This window comes from Cydia splendana, chromosome 4, assembly GCF_910591565.1.
Source record: "Cydia splendana chromosome 4, ilCydSple1.2, whole genome shotgun sequence".
NCBI lineage: Eukaryota > Metazoa > Arthropoda > Insecta > Lepidoptera > Tortricidae > Cydia > Cydia splendana.
The window spans coordinates 9,605,894-9,623,437 of record NC_085963.1 but is presented as its reverse complement, the minus strand read 5'-3'; the positions used below and the strand labels follow the sequence as shown (position 1 = coordinate 9,623,437).

The following is a 17,544-nucleotide window of genomic DNA, read 5'->3' as shown; positions in this document are numbered from 1 at the left end:
GAAAAAGTTTGCGTTTACGGAGATACATGTTCATATCAAAAACATCTAATTATATACTGTTTTAATTTCCAACTACCTATTAGTACTAATTAATTTTAACATATCTTTTTTAATGTTTAACGATAATTTTGGTAATATTTTGAATTATCGCTTTTTGAGGACACTTTCGCACCATGTTATTTTTTTTATCAGTGATTACGTCAATAAGCTATCTTCATAAACAAATTTCAGTATTTATAGCTAGGTTAGAATATAAATATATATTTTCTTCCTGAAAATTCGTAAGATCTATAATATGTCGATTCCTTTCAGTGGAACATTGCGAAGATCTGGAGGAGTAGTTTCTGCAATCGGAAAACAGCTAAGAGCTGTGAATTTGAAAGCTGCGAAAAGAATTACTGTTAAATTCGACCCTTTTGGTAACAACGTTACAGAAACAAGGTACATAATTATATGTAGACCTAATATGTTTTACAGTACGTAATTGTTTATATTTAATGTAGCGTGTCGTAAACATTTTTTGCGTTTGAATTGTTTTATGTACTTGGTAAATTCTGTCACACCTTATCGACACAAGACAGTAAGAGATGTTTTAACCTATTTATTTGCTCTAATCAAACTATAGGCTAGTTTCGACACATTTCGTATGAGCAATGTCCTTATTTGTTATCTCATAGTCATAGTTTACCATTAACTTACTATATAGATGTGTGTTCATTGTATATGTTGCTAGAACTATCATACAATTATAATTTTAATTTTCAGAAACTTCCTGCACTATATAAGTTCGCCTAAAATCGCCATAACAAATCCTAATTGTGCTCTTAAAACAGATATTGTTTGTGACCGCAGCGAGCCTACTGTGGATATCATCCTTACACCTTCAATAGCTGGTGAGATGAGAAATATATTAATACATTTTTGTTGCATCTAAATTGCATACAACAATCATGTAATAATTAATTTTTATTTCAGAAACTGCCAATTATAAAAAAGTAACTCTGAAGAGTGGTAACTTAACTTGTTTGGAGCTGCTACAGTTATTAAATAAACATATTTCGGCACTAGCACCTGTAGAGCAACCCGTTTCAACAATCCAGACCAAATCTGAAAAGAAAAAGACTAAGAAGAAGTGATAAGAGATGGCACGCAACACCAAAGGAGGGTTCCTTCAGGTAGTGGAGGAGTTCTATAGTCACATACCAGCATTCACAGATGTGTTCTCTGAGGACACATTCTATGTGTTTGTTGTGATCTTTGTCATTTCAACAATCTTAGTTGCCTTTATTCTTTCTCGATTTGTTACAATTAAACCAGTGGATTAGTTAGCTTAATATTAATTTAATGTACAAAAATGTTTAAATAAATGTATAATTAATCAATATTTGTTTATAATTATCAATTAAAAAAAACCTTTAAACTTAAGTCATTGGCAATAACTAAAGGTGAAGTGCAGGGTGTAATCTATTGGGCATAAGCATTTCTAGACTAAGATGATTTACCTTAATACCATTTATTAATTCTGAGTATTTTTGCCTGGTCCTGGTAGCAAATGAGACATGTCCATAGTTATTAATGGAACTCAATCGGCGGGGTCCCCGGTAGCCCTCGGAGTGCCTCAAGGTTCAATTCTTGATCCCTTCCTGTTTTTGGTATACATTAATGACTTACCAAAAGTTGTGCAAGATAGACATGATATGGTGTTATTTGCAGATGACACTTCCCTTATATTTAAAGTGGACAGAAAGGAAAATAGCTTCGAGAGCATTAATGACGCGCTATCTACCAGTAAACTGGTTTACGGCAAACAATTTCAATTTTCCTGGGAGTCACTCTAGACTCCAAACTGCAATGGCATGCACATATAGGCACTCTAGCCGGAAAACTTAGTTCAGCAGCCTATGCAGTGAGGAGAATCAAACAGCTAACAAACGTAGAGACGGCCAGGCTGGTACTTTAGTTACTTCCATAGTGTTATGTCTTATGGAATTCTGTTGTGGGGAAAAGCGGCAGATATTCAGACAATTTTTCGTGCTGCAAAAACGAGCTGTACGTTCCATCTATGGACTGGGCGCTCGAGTATCCCTAAGAGAGAAATTCAAAGAAGTTAACATTCTTACCGTTGCATCTCAATACATACTAGAGAATATTATGTATGTTCGGAAAAACATCCACGAATTCAAGGTTAACAGTGATATCCATAACTATAACACTAGAAACAAACATAAGCTTGCTGTGCCCGCCCACCGCCTCCGTAAGGTTAGTACGTCTTTCGTCGGGAACTGTACACGTTTTTATAACAAAGTCCCCACTGATGTAGTGAATTTACCACTTCACAAATTTAAGTCGCACATTAAGCGCTCCTTGTTAAGTAAGGCGTACTACACTGTAAATGATTTTATAAACGATAGAGATGCCTTTAAGCAGGTAGCTTGATTCATTAGTATAATAAGAGCTAAATAAATATTGTTTTTTTTTTACATTGTGAATTAAATATGCTAGTGTCCAGTAGAATTGACACATGAGACAATGATGTTCTCGCTTGATTAAATTGTTTAATTTAATTTTAGTTTTGGACACTTGGAGACCTTATACATCTCTAAGTATTTATTTATATATTTTATTTTTGATTGTACATACCTATATTTTTAATGTTTCTGACACTTAGAGACCTTTACATCTCTAAGTCAACTTAGGCTAGTAATTATGTGAAGCTATACTGTCTTTTTATGTAACATACGAGCACAAAATGCCGTGTCTTACAGCTACATGTTATTACTATTTTAATATTATTATAGGCCGGTAGCTTGAACATGTCATGCTCGCTTAAAAGTCTTTGCTTACGGTGGCGTCGTTGATCGGGTCGCCACTTTCCCGAATGAAGGTTGAGGGAGGCGATGGCTGAGATACGCGTCATACTCGTGAACGGGTGCTGTTTGTGGAGACTGGTCAGTTTAAGCTAACACAAGCTATTATACTTAGTAACTTTATTTTTATTAATTAATTACAGTGAGACGCCTCATTCTGCTCTCGTATGTTTCTTTTCTCTTAATGAATGTATTAATTTTACAGGATATTGACTCTTGGAGACCCTATACATCTCTAAGGATAACTTGATAAACTATATAATCTTATAGTTCTGACACCTAGAGACATTTACACCTCTAAATATTATAGATTTTTTTTTTTGTGTTTTGTATCTGTATTTTTTATGTAATTCGACATTAAGAGACCATATACATCTCTTAGTAATTGTAATACGTTAGATTGAATTGTTAGTTTTATTTTATAAAATTGTTGATTTTATTCTTTTTGCTTGTATGTAAATTCAATGATGACGTGTAAAAGTGCCCTTGTGGCCTATTTGCTGAATAAATGTTGATGTTGATGATATGATGATGATGATGTTGATCTAGAATTTGACCAGTTAAATGAAATGAAACATTTAAAATATTGTAGTTAATAATAAGTATATTTAATACAAATTGCATTATCCACATGAACTGTAGTAAACTTTTGTCCTGTGACCACCAATCCGTAGAGTGAGTAAACCCCCTCATTGACTTAGAATTCTTGGGCTCCCCAACGGATCTGTAAATAAATGCAATATTAGCAATCTTGAAATATTACGTATGTTAATTTACAATATATCGTGAATATTGGGGTTATTCCCACTAGTTACCACCAAGTTCTTACCAGTGGTAACTACTGGGAATTTTTTTCCCACCTTTTACCACTGGTAACTACTGGGAAAAAAAAATCCCAGTAGTTACCACCAAAATATTGTTAGAATTCAATACTATTAAAAACAGTATAAATACTAATAAAACAGTATAGTATAAATGTAGCGTGCTGTAATAAATAATTGTGTCAGTTAGTGATTCAGTAAACTGCTTTAAAGTGATCAAAAATATTAAAACAGTTTTACCGGTATAAGTGTAAAAACTAAAATACAAGAGTCTCATTCTAGTTAAGTAGAAATTAACTGAGTATCCGGATTAAATTTATCGTATTAACTGTAGATTGAATTACATATTTATACAAACGAACAAACAAGTCAAAAACCGACAGAACTGATTTCGTTTTATTATTTACAGCTACTTAATTTCGTTCTATTATAACACGACGCAGAGCTAGAATATGTAGGTATTCATAATTTGTAGTGAGGTTAAATAAGGGCATGGTTGTTATTAAAACCGCTTAGGGCGCCCGTCGGATGGGCTGACTGCTCGGACTAACCAGCATAGGCTCGCATTCCAATTACGCTCGGGCAGTTCATCGCTTGGTCATGTTACGCTGGTTGACTCGATTGCCTAAACACCCACGCTAGCGGGATGGTAATAGCACTCTACCAGAGGGGCATCAGGTACTATTCGTACACTTCGTATTAAGTTTTTTTTTTTATTTGACTTTTATTCTTTTGGAAAATATGTTTATTTGAAGAACGTGTAACTAATTAAAATCACATAAAACAACCTTAAATTGAGTACGACGAAGGAGCAAGAGGGCGTTAGACTAAAAGCAAAATTCAGAAAAAGAGCAAAATAATTATTATTATGTACCTTATCTGATTCTGATGGCGATGGCGTGCGAATGCGAACGTCTATAAAACCTAGTAGAGTTGGGAATGTGAATGTGATCTTGCTATAAAATTTGGTATAGATGTTTTTAAGTTTTCTTAATATTTATCACGGTTATGTAAGAAACAATGTAGGACCTTAATACCTTATGCATATTAGATTGATTTATTGCAATATACCTAAATATGAATAATATCGGTACCTATGCCTTGTCATTGCAAAACAATCGTTTAGTTCCTAAATATCTTTTGTGTTGTTTTATTAAATACCACGAGTGCAAAAATGCCGAACCGAGTGTGGCGCACACCGCGCACCCTTTTGTTCTTAACCGCCGTGTCGCCCGTGTCTGACCCTTGCGAAATATTCTTTGTTCGGCATAACTGCCAGCCCCTATGGCCGATAAGAATGGTATTGGTTGACATAATTTGATAATTATATTTACCTATCAGGTGGCATGTGAGCTAGACCGAAAGCTCACGGATCGTGGTAGTTTTTGTCATTGTCTTATGCCAACATTAGGATTAACCAAGATGCAATGAGAGTTGTGGTGCAGACGGAACATTAATTAGATAGCTTGGATATTATTATTACATATTTGCAACCACTAGTTCTTCCAAAAAACATATTTTCCAAAAGAATAAAAGTTAAATACAAAAAAAGAAGTGTACAAATAGTACCTGATGCCCCTCTGGTAGAGTGTTATTACCATCACGCTAGCGTGGGTGTTTAAGCAATCGAGCCAACCAGCGTAACATGACCGAGCGTAATTGGAATGCGAGCCTATGCTGGTTAGTCAGAGCAGTCAGCCCATCCGAGGCCCGCCCTAAGCGGTTTTAATAACAACCATGCGCTTTACTTATTTAGCTTGACTACAAATTATGAATACCTACATATTCCAGCGCTGCCTCGTGTTATAATAGAACGAAATGAAGTAGCTGTAAATAATAAAACGAAATCAGTTCTGTCGGTTTTTGACTGATTTGTTTGTTCGTTTGTATAAATATATAATTCAATCTACAGTTAATGAGATAAATTTAATCCGGATACTAAGTTAATTTTTACTTAACTAGGATGAGACCACAGACTTAAATATACCCTAGATGAAGCAAATATCGCGATTTGTATTGAAACCAAGCGTGCCGACCTTTTACCACCTACTGTGACGTCACAGCCGCAATTTAGTGATGGGAAATCCTAACCGATTCAAAGACACCGATGCCCCTCTACCCCGCTACGATTCAACTGTCTTGCTCATACTCATAGATTTTATATCTGCGGTCTCGCTCGCTCACTCCCCGCTCCCCCGCGAACCACGTCAAGAATCACAAATCGATTGTCATGAATGACATCGATTTTCTGACAGACGAATGATAAAAACAGACGAATGATCTTCTTCCCAACTTTTTCCTTCACTGGTATTTTCTCAAACTTACTCAAACTGGTATTTTCAAAATCTATGACTGGATCATGTGGAAAACAAAAATAATGAAAGGTTTTTTTAACACAATAGAAATTTATAAACATACTAAACGTATAAACATGTAATCGTATAATTATGTCTAAATTACTCTTGTTCTTAAAGGTGTCGTGTAAAATTAGTACATGATTTTTTTTAAATTAATAACTACCAAAAAGTTTTTTATAATCGTTAATATCATTCATCTGTCCGATATCGATTAAAATCGTTTATTAGAAGCGATCGGTAGAACGAACAACACTACTCGTTAAATTTGACAGACGAATGATAAACGGCCTATACCACGAAGTCGAAGCGATGCGCGACAGTATCGCTAGTTCCGATATTCATCGTATCTTAACTCACAACGTCAGATCAAACGCTCAAAGCAAACGCGCAATGTACTGTAAATGTAGTTTTGTAACGTTAATTTATGGTTACTTAGGTATATTATTGGAATCACAACCTGGAATACTTAAAAATTGTTTTAAAATGAATTTACGCATAATATCATTTTAAAATGACTTACCTGTGATAGGAAATATGTCCTTACCCTTGGGTGCTTGCAATTTTTGGGCTGTTGCAGTTAATTACCACGCAACGAGGCATTTTTTTAATTTTTTACGGACTACCGGCTGCCACAACTGGCGCGCGTGGAATGTCAATAGCGACGGCCAACCTCGGCGCTTGGTCGGGGTTCGGACACGCAAAGTACATGCATTTCCGTCATCTATAGTATATTTAAGTCTATGGATGAGACTCTTCTCTTTTAGTTTTTACACTTATACCGGTAAAACTGTTTTAATATTTTTGATCACTTTTAAAGCAGTATACTGAATCACTAACTGACACATCATTATTTATTACAGCACGCTACATTTATACTATACTGTTTTGATTAGTATTTAATTCTAACAATATTTTGGTGGTAACTACTGGGAAAAAAAATCCCACTAGTTACCACCAACTCGGCTTGGTGGTAACTACTGGGAATTTTTATTCCCAGTAGTTACCAGTGGTAAAAGGTGGGAAAAAAATTCCCAGTAGTTACCACTGGTAAGAACTTGGCTAGTGGGAATAACCCGAATATTGGAAGCAGCTGAATACCATCACAAAACAAAGATTTCAAAAGTAAAGATAGGCCTGTTCATATAATGCAACGAACATGAGCAAAAACGCGCACCAACGAATTGCCCGCCGTAGCGTTGCCGTAGGCGACACGTATCCGTACACGGCGGGAAGAAGTTGATATCTGGCGGGAAAAAATTGAAGAAATTTGAACCTTATGTTATGTTATTTTATTTTAAGTTCAAATTCCTTCAGTAGAATATCTCGAGTTATCAAGTTCTTCCCGCCGTGTACGGATATATCACTCATATGTTAATGTCACATAACTCACATCTTGATTGCGGGCTTTATGTTTGCGTTCGACGAGCGAGGTGAGCGCCTCGGAGCGCACGGCGAGCGAGTCGATGCGCTCGACGAGCTGCTGGTACGGGGACAGCGGCTGCGCGCCCATCACCACGTGGCCCAGCTTCGAGTCGATCTTGGCGTCCAGCCGCGCGTTGCGGATCAGGTTCACGATCCAGCATTCGGCCTCGTCCGGCTGCATGTTCAGGTTTTCAGCCAACATTCTAGAGAAATATATATATTGTTAACCTTTTGAACGCCACAGACGGCAATTGATGTCAACGCAAAATCGTGACAACGAAGCCAAAGACGGCATTTGACGTCGATCGTTTTTTGATAAAAATGTACTGAAAAACACCCCACTTTTAGGTTGGCATTATTTATTCACAAAACTAAATTTTACCCCCGTGGCGTCAGTGGAACGGGAAATGGATGCGCCGTTTGGCGTTCAAAAGGTAAAAATTATCTACACAGCACGACACTGACGACACATAACAAATGTTGGCGACAATCGAAACGGTTTACATAGATATTTAATATTAATTGAAGTGTATTTCAATGATTCTGTTTTGTTTGCCTACGTGTCTCACAGCTGAGTAAAAGTCTCCCTCTTTTTCTCCATTCGGCTTCTCTTGCGTCCAAATCGTCCCGCCATTTTTTTTACTTTACCTACGATGAACAAGACAGGACCATTTTGAGCCATTGAGTAGCCATATTGCTGCAACCCTTTTTGTAAGATTTACCATTTAACATAAATAATTAAATATAAATTTACCCAATGCTGATGACTTGATGGATGCGACAGAAGGTCTCGAAGATCATGAGACGCGCGTTCTCCACAAACTCCTCGAGGCAGGCGATCAGGAAGAAGTCGGTCAACAGTACGGCTTGGCATTGATTTAATTTCCGGCGCGCCGCCTCGAAGTCAAAGTTCACGTACAGATGTTCAATGAACTCTGTAATCGGGTCCCTGTGACAAACATTATAATGTAATTGAATCCAATTTGTTTCCACTTACGCTACCACACCACTAGTACTAGTTGAATATTCCGCATTGTGTTTAAAGAGTTTAAAAAAATTAGGAATTTCTTTTATTAGAATAGTAAATAAACATAGGCCCTACATGGTTTCAATCGATAATAAAATTGGTACAGATGTAGTGCATAATTGTTTTACATCGTTTTTTCACGGAAACGTACGAACGTGAGTTGCTATTTCAGCCAGTCTCGGTACAAAAAGTACTCAGATTGACTGAAGTAGCATGACAAATACGAACGTTTCCGAGAAAATACGATGGAAAACAACTATGGACAATTATTACGTCACAGGCATAGCCTAGTGTGGGACCACAGGATATTGATATTTGTGTACAAGGTAAAGGTAAATAAACGGTATCGTCTTGGGTCGTCCCATTCGTTTTTCGTCAAGTTCTTAAATTAGTCCTATTCTGCTTTCGTCACTCATTATAAATTGAAAGCCACCGACGATTGTGACGAATGTAGAATGAGTGACGAAAGCAGAATAGGACTAATTTAAGAACTTGACGAAAAACGAATGGGACGACCCAAGACGATACCAAATAAACAATACTCGAAATTTCCAATAGGTCAGCTTTTTGAAAATAGGTCCCTAATTCTTTAATCCTGGAAAATTTGTCTTAATGCACTTAATCACCCCATTTTCTCATACTTCATTAAAATTACCATAGATAGATAAAGGGATACTGAAGCAAGTAAAGAACTGCAAGTAGATGGCGCTGCAAGGCCTCGAAAGCTCGTACGTAATGCGGTAACTGCGTTGAAGTGCTACAACGCGTTGTATTCCCTTGCAATGCAACCCATTTAGAACTTAAGTAAATTTAACTAATAACTATGACATGAATATAAGATAGTTGTGCATTAAACATTACCTGTACGTGTATGCTTCCTGTTGGATTACTTTTACAAGATCTTTGAGGGCGTTCCTTCGCGACCTGTTGATGATGACGGCCGTGGCCAAGTACCGCAGGATGTGCGGGCACATCGTCTGGATAGCGTTCAAGTACCTGCACATAATAAACAAGGTCACTAATGTTATAATACGATCTTTTTAAGATAGGGAGTTATAAGTTAGTTACTTGAAAGGTTATAGGAAGATCTCTATGATGATATGACAGCCCTTAGCCTGGTTAATAAAGACGAAGAGTGACCAGACGCTGCTTGTTGGTGGTCTACTTACAGTGGCTTGTACAGGAACATCTCGATGATGAGGTCGCGACCCTTGACGTGGTTGAAGAAGACGAACAGCGACCAGTGGACCAGCCACGTGCGCTGCTGCAGCGCCTGCATGTTGGTGGCGGCGGCGCCGGCCGCGCCGTTGTCGATGAACTCGCGCAGCTTGGTGAGGTCGTCGAGCGCGCCGTCCCAGTTCTGCACGAGGATCTCGCTGGCCAACTTGCCCCATAATACTGACAGGTAGTTCTAAGACAATTAAGAAAGTGCCATAAATAAACATTGCACACCAATCAGATTTTTGGAAAATGAGGAAAATATACTGTCCAACAAAGTTTTGTCCCTCACGCAAGGGATCCAGGTGCATCTGGAAGCGGCCAGGCATTTGTCCAAGTAAAGCGGGAGGTAGCGTATCACTGTGTGCGATTGGTCACGTCATGTACGTAATGTCTGATTTACGCTGGTCGCTGTGGCTGTGGCTCAGTAGCCAATAATACTTTACCAGCTTACACTTTTGACACAGTAATATGTGATAATTCTGTCGATGTATTTCCATTTATTAATTTGATTTAAGTAATAGATTCTATGGCATTATAATAGTAGGAGATCCCACATATATGGTCGACCTTCACCAATCTGTCTGACGGATGAAACTATGAAAATATGAAAGAAAATATGTTCCAGAACATAAATAAATAGGGTTGCCTAAAAAAATATGGTCAAGGCTATTTTTTTTAATAAATTTTTGGAAAAAAATTGTTTCGGCAAATTTCACCGATTTGTCTGACGAACGAAATAACTTTCAATGGAAAGTATACAACTTGTACAACATAAATCAACTAGGTTGCCTATCTTTTTCCGGTCACTATTATGTGGTTGCCGTGTTTAAAGAGGTGATTTTATATCCGCGATGCTTGGTAGGGTACGCGACAGCCGCCACAGCCTCCTGGACGTCGTGGCTAACAGGTGGGACAGCGGCCTTCTGAAACACTGGTCCTCCATGCACGTTAGCCTCAATAATAAATTTAATTTAATTTAATATATTTAGTTTTATTGTAATATTTTTATTTGTATACATTTTTAAATTTTATGTGGTTGTAATTTATTGTAATTTAATTCAATTTAATTTATTTTAATTGTAATCTTGACAATGTTATAAGTTTTAATTTTTAATTTTATTTTATTAAAATTAATGTAATTTAGTTACTTACGATATGGATTCTATGGTCCGAAATAAATGAATTTTATTTTATTTTATTTTCATTTATTTAAATCGATAATTGCACTCATCTGTCTGACGCTTGAATTATACATCAAAATGATGGTAATTTTTAAAATTAATGTAATTTAGTTACTTACGATATGGATTCTATGGTCCGAAATAAATGAATTTTATTTTATTTTATTTTCATTTATTTAAATCGATAATTGCACTCATCTGTCTGACGCTTGAATTATACATCAAAATGATGGTAATTTTATTACAAATACAATGGCATAGGGTTGCCTGCGAAAATCCGGTCACAAGGGTTGCCAGGCTTTTAATTAAAATAAGAAGGGAAGACTTTTAGCGATAACTCATAAACGGCTTAACTGATCAAGTTTGTTTTAATTTTATTTGATTGAGTTTTTTAAGCACTATTTTTATGATTTTTTCCATATGTTTTGGACAGATGGTTCAAAAGTTAGAAGGAAAAACCTTTTTAGATTATAGAAAGGCGATTATTTCCTAAAATATTCACTTTCTCAAAAAATGTTTTCTAAAAACCGTATTTATTTCAAAATCTTCTCGAAAGTTCCATAAAACCAGCTTCACGGGTCAAAAACTTTTTAGTAGCCAGGCGTCTTTCCTGCGGACATCGTTAAAAAACCGGCCAAGTGCGAGTCGGACTCGCACTTGGCCGGCCATTAAGTCCGACTCACGCTTGACTGCAAATTTAACTTCAAACCTATTTATTTTAAAATTATCCAACGACATGTCACACTAGGGTTGAAGCGAAAAAAATGGTCACATACATTTTTTTCTTTTTTTTCGTTTGATACCTATGTTGTAAGATGTCATTTGATATGAGTTTTAAAATAAATAGTTCTTCAAAAAAACATTTTTTGATAAAGTGAATATTTTAGGAAATAATCGCCTTGAAAGAAACAAAATGTACGTGAGGATTTTTTTTCCGTGTCAACCCTATGGTGTGGGATGTTGTTGGAAACGTCTTTCAAAATGAATAGGGGTCTTTAAACAACATTTCTTGATAAAGTGAATCATCTCATCATCATTTCGGAAATAATCGTTTAGAAAAAAAAAAAGGCATTTCCTTCTAACTTTTGAACCATCTGTCCAAAAAATATGGAAAATATCATGAAAATAGTGCTTAAAAAACTCAATCAAATAAAATTAAAACAAACTTGTTCAGTTAAGCCGTTTATGAGTTATCGCTAAAAGTCTTCCCTTCTTATTTTAATTAAAAGCCTGGCAACCCTTATTTGTGACCGGATTTTCGCAGGCAACCCTATACCATTGTATTTGCAATAAAATTACCATAATTTTGATGTATAATTCAAGCGTCAGACAGATGAGTGCAATTATCGATATAAAATCACCTCTTTAAACACGGCAACCACAAAATAGTGACCGGAAAAAGATAGGCAACCTAGTTGATTTATGTTGTACAAGTTGTATACTTTCCATTGAAACTTATTTCGTTCGTCAGACAAATCGGTGAAGTTTGAAATTTATTAAAAATAGCCTTGACCATATTACTTTAGGCAACCCTATTTATTTATGTTCTGGAACATATTTTCTTTCATATTTTCATAGTTTCATCCGTCAGACAGATTGGTGAAGGTCGACCATATGTGGGGTCTCCGCAAGCTTGCACGAGCAAAAGTATAATGTCCGGTCCCTATTTAGCATACTTAAATCCTTAGATTAAATCTTTACATTTATAACATCAATATTTTGATCAAAGACTTTGGTATAATCCAGTTAGCTAGGAAATTGGTATACAAACTTTTTTCCAGCCAATTATACCTATTTTTAAAAAGAATTAATCAACGGTCTGTCAAAATCCATTGACACATTCGCAAAGATGTCAGCTAAACTAGTAGTTGAGAGATTTGAGCCAGACGTTAATTTTAAATATTTGAATGTTACGATCGATGGTGAACATGAAGAAACGAGATTCAGCGACTGGTTGGAAGGCAAGACGCATAATTCGAGAAAAGCAACAGAGAAATCATCTCATTTGGTAGTGAAAATAGTGTCAGGGCCAGAATATGAACATTTAAATCTTGATTCCTGTGCGAAACAGGTCAATGAGACGGAAATTAATAATGTTGATAGTACATATGTTTCTGGATCACAATACTTGCGGAGTCATGAAACAGACCAGATTGATAACCAGAACTTTATAAATATGCAGCAGAGTATCAAACAAACGTTCCAAAACCCCAATGCGTTACCAAATATTTATGTCAATAAACACTTATATGATTACAATAACACGGGTGTAAGTTTCGAAAGTACTATTTGTCCATTAGAGTACAGTCTGGAGAGAGTAAAGGAGAACAACGCTCGCATAATGGAAAACATTCATATGTTGAATAGAGCCTTGAACTATACGAAAAAGAAAGAAAGCCTCGACGTGAGCTGCTCGAAACCCGCTCGATCGTATACGTGTAGCACGTGCGGGAAATGTTTCGTATACGAAACTGGTCTGAGGAGGCACTACTCTACGCGACATGCGATATTAGACATTCAGCCACGGTGGCAGGTGGTGTGGACATGCATAGAATGCTTTCAGGTGTGGCCGCGCCAGGACGTGGCCATGCAACACGCGACCCGCTGCTGCCAAGCGAACAATCTGGATTGTGTTCGTGAAATCAAGACATCGTCGCTCTTACAATGCGAATTCTGTGAAAAAGTTTTCACAAGCATTCCCCGATTACTGCGGCACGCGAAAACGCATACGACCGCCAGCAACTACGCCTGCAATGCTTGCGAAGTGGCTTTTTCCTGTTACAAAACTGCAGAAGTGCATTGGCTCTCCTGTCCATGGTTGCGGACTTGCTACAATTTTCATTTGGGAAAACTATTGCTCTGCAATGCCTGTGACCGCAAGTTTAGGAACTATGAGCATTTGTATAACCACAGGTGAGGGTGGTTCGCACACAAATCTCAACGGATTCATATAAAAAATATTAGTAGGTCGTAATAATAATTTCGTAATACATCTTTGTTTCAGGTACAAAGCGGAACATTTCATAACGAAAACACACCAAAACCACATCAATGCTCTTGGCATATTAGTGTATCAATGTGAACTGTGTGGCGTATGGTTTCCCTCAGTAGCTCTTCTTCTGAACCATAGAAGCCAGTACCATCCTCGCTATGATAACACCCTGGCCACAGGTGTAAGTATACTTTTAGATATGTCATATTATTTGTTAGGCACTGTATATATATACGATTGTTATTTACAGGATGTGAGCTACACAGAAAATCAGGCCTACAGTGTGACCAGTGAAAATGATATTCAAGAATTTGAAGCCCTTAAAGATCAACAATACTAGGGTGGTGCTGAAGTATGCATATGTAGTAAGATTAGTTTTTGATTTGCTCGGAAAAGTAATAAATGAAAATTTACATTATAATATCTATTATTTTTTTTGTTATACTTTTTAGGTCTGTACTAGTGTAAGACAATGATAGTATCATTCTCTCTGACTATGATTGAAATGAGACAGTCCTTTGACAAACTATATTAGGTTGAATACAGAACAGGAATGTTGCGGCTGCAGAATTTTTGACATCCGCGGATGCGGATGCGGATATTTAAAGGCTAACATCCGCCGATGCGGATGTCAAGATTACGTTCTTAAAAAACGTCAAATATTGCATTTTTAGTAATTTATATTTAAAAATAGCCAGACAAGTGCGAGTCGGACTCGCCCGCCGAGGGTTCCGTACTTTTGTGAAAATTTTAACTGCCTAGCTATGGTTCATGAGATACAACCTGGTGACAGACGGACGGACAGCGGAGTCTTAGTAATAGGGTCCCGTTTTTACCCTTTGGGTACGGACCCCTAAAAAAAACGAAACGTTTATTTAATAAACAGTAACTTGGCCGACTTTTCTAGATTTAGACGATTTCGTTATAGGTAATGACGAAATTACCTAGCACTTGCGCCGCCGCTAAGACGTTCCTGTACTGACTTGTTCGACATCCGCAACCGCATCAGCTCCGCATCGATTTTATGCGGATGCGGATGTTGAAAATAATGCGGACGTTCCGCGGTTTCGGATATTCGCAACATCCCTGATACAGAAGTAATAATTTCATTAAGTGGAAGCACAGAATAAATAAATAATGGTACTACCGTACAGAAAGGAAACTTCCTACAAAACCGTAGTTTGACAGCGGTTCAGGGTCGAATCATGCTGTCCCTTTCTAATATATGGCACTATCCCTTTGGGCTATTTAGGGTTGTCAAAATTCAAGCCATTATCTTATTTGTGGGCGTGCACGCAAAGGGACGTCAAGTTGTGTCAACCCTAATAATTGCGCAGAGCAATGCTGAGCCGAGCGGAACTGAGTTTGCCCGAAGGTAGGAGTTTTGCACCCCTGGTGGAAGATAGATTTTCAATTTCTTACCTTATCAGTGGGTGACATGACTAGCTGGCAGAAGTACAAGTAAGAGGCTGATTCCACATAGTTACCACACTCATAGCGGTACTTGGCAAGCTGGTACATGCTGTCAATCATCTGAATTTTGAACTGGAAAAGATATTTCAATATTTATTACATAGTGATTATCAAAAAATATTATCCTGAGTTTACACTTCATATGCATGTGTGGTGGTGGTCAAAAATCGTAGGTTCAAACCTCAAATGTGCTGTATAGACATAGAGTGAAAAAAAACTATCTTGAAAAAATTAAAAAAGGTAACATAAATTTGGTCAGGATTTTTATCATACACAGACAAACAGAGGTTAATAAAAAATATTTTTGCACAACATACTCCTTGGGAGTTTGTGAAGCCTCTATGTATAAGGGGGCTGTGGAGTGAGTGTCTGGAAGCCTTAGTAAAAATGAAAATATGCACACATCAAATATGAAGTCACCATTTTTTGTTTTCTTTACAACAAACAGGATGCATCGTGAAAAAGGTTTAAAAACACTGTACTATGAAAAACTCAGTTGTGCCTAACCTTGATACATTACAAACAAAAGTAAAGAACAAACCTCAAACTCCTTATTTGTAGTTAGATAGTTTATGAGGGTTTTGGGGTCCCTCATGGTTTCCACTGTCTTCATGACATCATCTCTCTGCATCAATCTCAGCACTGGCTCCACTGCATCTTGCAGCTCTTGAAGTTGTGACAGCACTACACCTCTGCGGGACTTGATCTCCTAAAAGGAAAAAGGTAACATTTTATAAAATAAATATTCAAGCCAGTGGGGAGACACTCCTCCTTTCGGGCAAACTTGGCTCCATTAGACTCAGCATTGCTCCAAGCAATTATTAGGGTTGGCACTACTTGACGTCCTTTTGCGTGCACAACCATAGACAAGATAAAGACTTGAATTTTGACAACCCTAAATAGCCGAAAGGGATAGTGCCATACATTAGAAAGGGATAGCATGACTCGTCTCTAAATCACTGTCAAACTACGGTTTTGCAGGAAGTGTCCTTTCTGTACGGTAATAATTTATTCTGTGCTCAAGCTCTGTTGATATGAAAAAATCAGCTATTATTCTCAAAGTGCAGTTAGCAGTCTCCTCAAACGTTCTGCTAATAAACTTAGAATAATAAAATGACAACCTGCTAGTTATCAATTTCTTAACCTTTTCGCCGCCATGTCGATGAAGCAATAAAATGTCATCAACGCCATGTCAAAAATTGCATGTAAACAACCCATATGACATATCACGTTGTTGCCTTTATATTATCAAGTCAATGGCGGTGAAAAGGTTAAGTTTATATGTTAAGATATACTTGAATGAATCTATTTACCTCTGGGGTTTCCTCATCTGGATAAAGCATTCTCCTGATGTCTATGACATAGTCAATCATGTTGGTTTTGCTCAAGATCTCCAATTTAGCTTGCAGTAGCTCTGATTGATCATAGGTCTGAAATAGATATAAAAAGGGATGTCCAACATTTTATTACGAAATGAAAGTGATATGCAGGATTATTTATTGTTTTGTAATAAAATGATTTATGCACAAAATGACTCTAAACACAAATCTGTACATTCCTTGTATATTTTGTTCAGTCCAATGTAATAGTAAGCACTTGATTGTACACTATAAATATAACACATTCATAAGTTACAATGGCAAAATTTTAATTTTTCTTCCAACGGAGATAAAACATAGTATTCAAAGAATAAAACTCATTGTTGTTGTAATATCATGGTTAGTCCACTGTTGTTTGTTCCTCTCTGGGAATTAAGAATACAGGAGTCAGGACAAATGCTATATAATTTTACATAATAAATATTTTTCGACGAAAACTTCTGAAGCTGTTTTGGTGACGACAACCAACCTCTTTAGCAGCCAAGAATTCCAGTAAGGGAAACACAAGGTGACGGTCTAAATATTGACCTATCTTGAAAGTCAAATCAAACTTTGAATAACTCATGATGAACTCTTTCACTTTTACAAAGATTTAAACCTTCACTTCTTATAAAAGTAAATCCAACAACACTTCTTTTAGCCTGTTGAAGTTAAGAGGCCTTGGATAACCTCAAAGTTGCTTGGCTGACGAACGAAAAGTTGCGTTCAAAAAAAAAGTTAAATGTTAAAAGTATTGCCAACTGAAAATATTAAACCTTTATAAAAGCCATAACACACTATCGCACCGCATCGCGACCTTGGTGC

The 17,544-nt window shown here is 36.8% G+C and overlaps 5 protein-coding genes across 6 annotated transcripts in view; 4 read left to right on the top strand and 1 right to left on the bottom strand.

Annotated features, from left to right (window-relative positions):
- Positions 1 to 17,544, top strand: part of LOC134789834 (tumor protein D54) — a 222,948-nt gene that overhangs the window by 44,552 nt on the left and 160,852 nt on the right. The gene's annotated exons all lie outside the window — the stretch shown is intronic.
- On the top strand, positions 240 to 1,136 carry LOC134789805 (large ribosomal subunit protein mL53). The gene is made up of 3 exons (XM_063760455.1): positions 240 to 441; positions 766 to 893; positions 976 to 1,136. The coding sequence occupies exons 1-3, from the start codon at positions 296 to 298 to the stop codon at positions 1,134 to 1,136; spliced, it is 435 nt and encodes a 144-aa protein (XP_063616525.1). The 5' UTR covers positions 240 to 295.
- Positions 1,143 to 1,384, top strand: LOC134789806 (uncharacterized). Its single transcript, XM_063760456.1, has one exon. The coding sequence runs from the start codon at positions 1,143 to 1,145 to the stop codon at positions 1,323 to 1,325; it is 183 nt and encodes a 60-aa protein (XP_063616526.1). The 3' UTR covers positions 1,326 to 1,384.
- On the bottom strand, positions 3,452 to 17,433 carry LOC134789804 (eukaryotic translation initiation factor 3 subunit E). The gene is made up of 9 exons (XM_063760454.1): positions 17,210 to 17,433; positions 16,675 to 16,791; positions 15,903 to 16,070; positions 15,311 to 15,433; positions 9,664 to 9,905; positions 9,356 to 9,490; positions 8,222 to 8,416; positions 7,436 to 7,670; positions 3,452 to 3,591 (listed from the first exon to the last, which is right to left on the bottom strand). The coding sequence occupies exons 1-9, from the start codon at positions 17,303 to 17,305 to the stop codon at positions 3,565 to 3,567; spliced, it is 1,338 nt and encodes a 445-aa protein (XP_063616524.1). The 5' UTR covers positions 17,306 to 17,433; the 3' UTR covers positions 3,452 to 3,564.
- Positions 12,663 to 14,279, top strand: LOC134789494 (zinc finger protein 347-like). Of its 2 annotated transcripts, XM_063760074.1 has the most exons (3): positions 12,663 to 13,809; positions 13,901 to 14,069; positions 14,139 to 14,279. In XM_063760074.1, the coding sequence occupies exons 1-3, from the start codon at positions 12,746 to 12,748 to the stop codon at positions 14,226 to 14,228; spliced, it is 1,323 nt and encodes a 440-aa protein (XP_063616144.1). In that variant the 5' UTR covers positions 12,663 to 12,745; the 3' UTR covers positions 14,229 to 14,279. The 2 variants fall into 2 exon arrangements, with proteins under 2 accessions (XP_063616144.1, XP_063616142.1); XM_063760072.1 differs by having other exon boundaries at positions 13,901 to 14,243.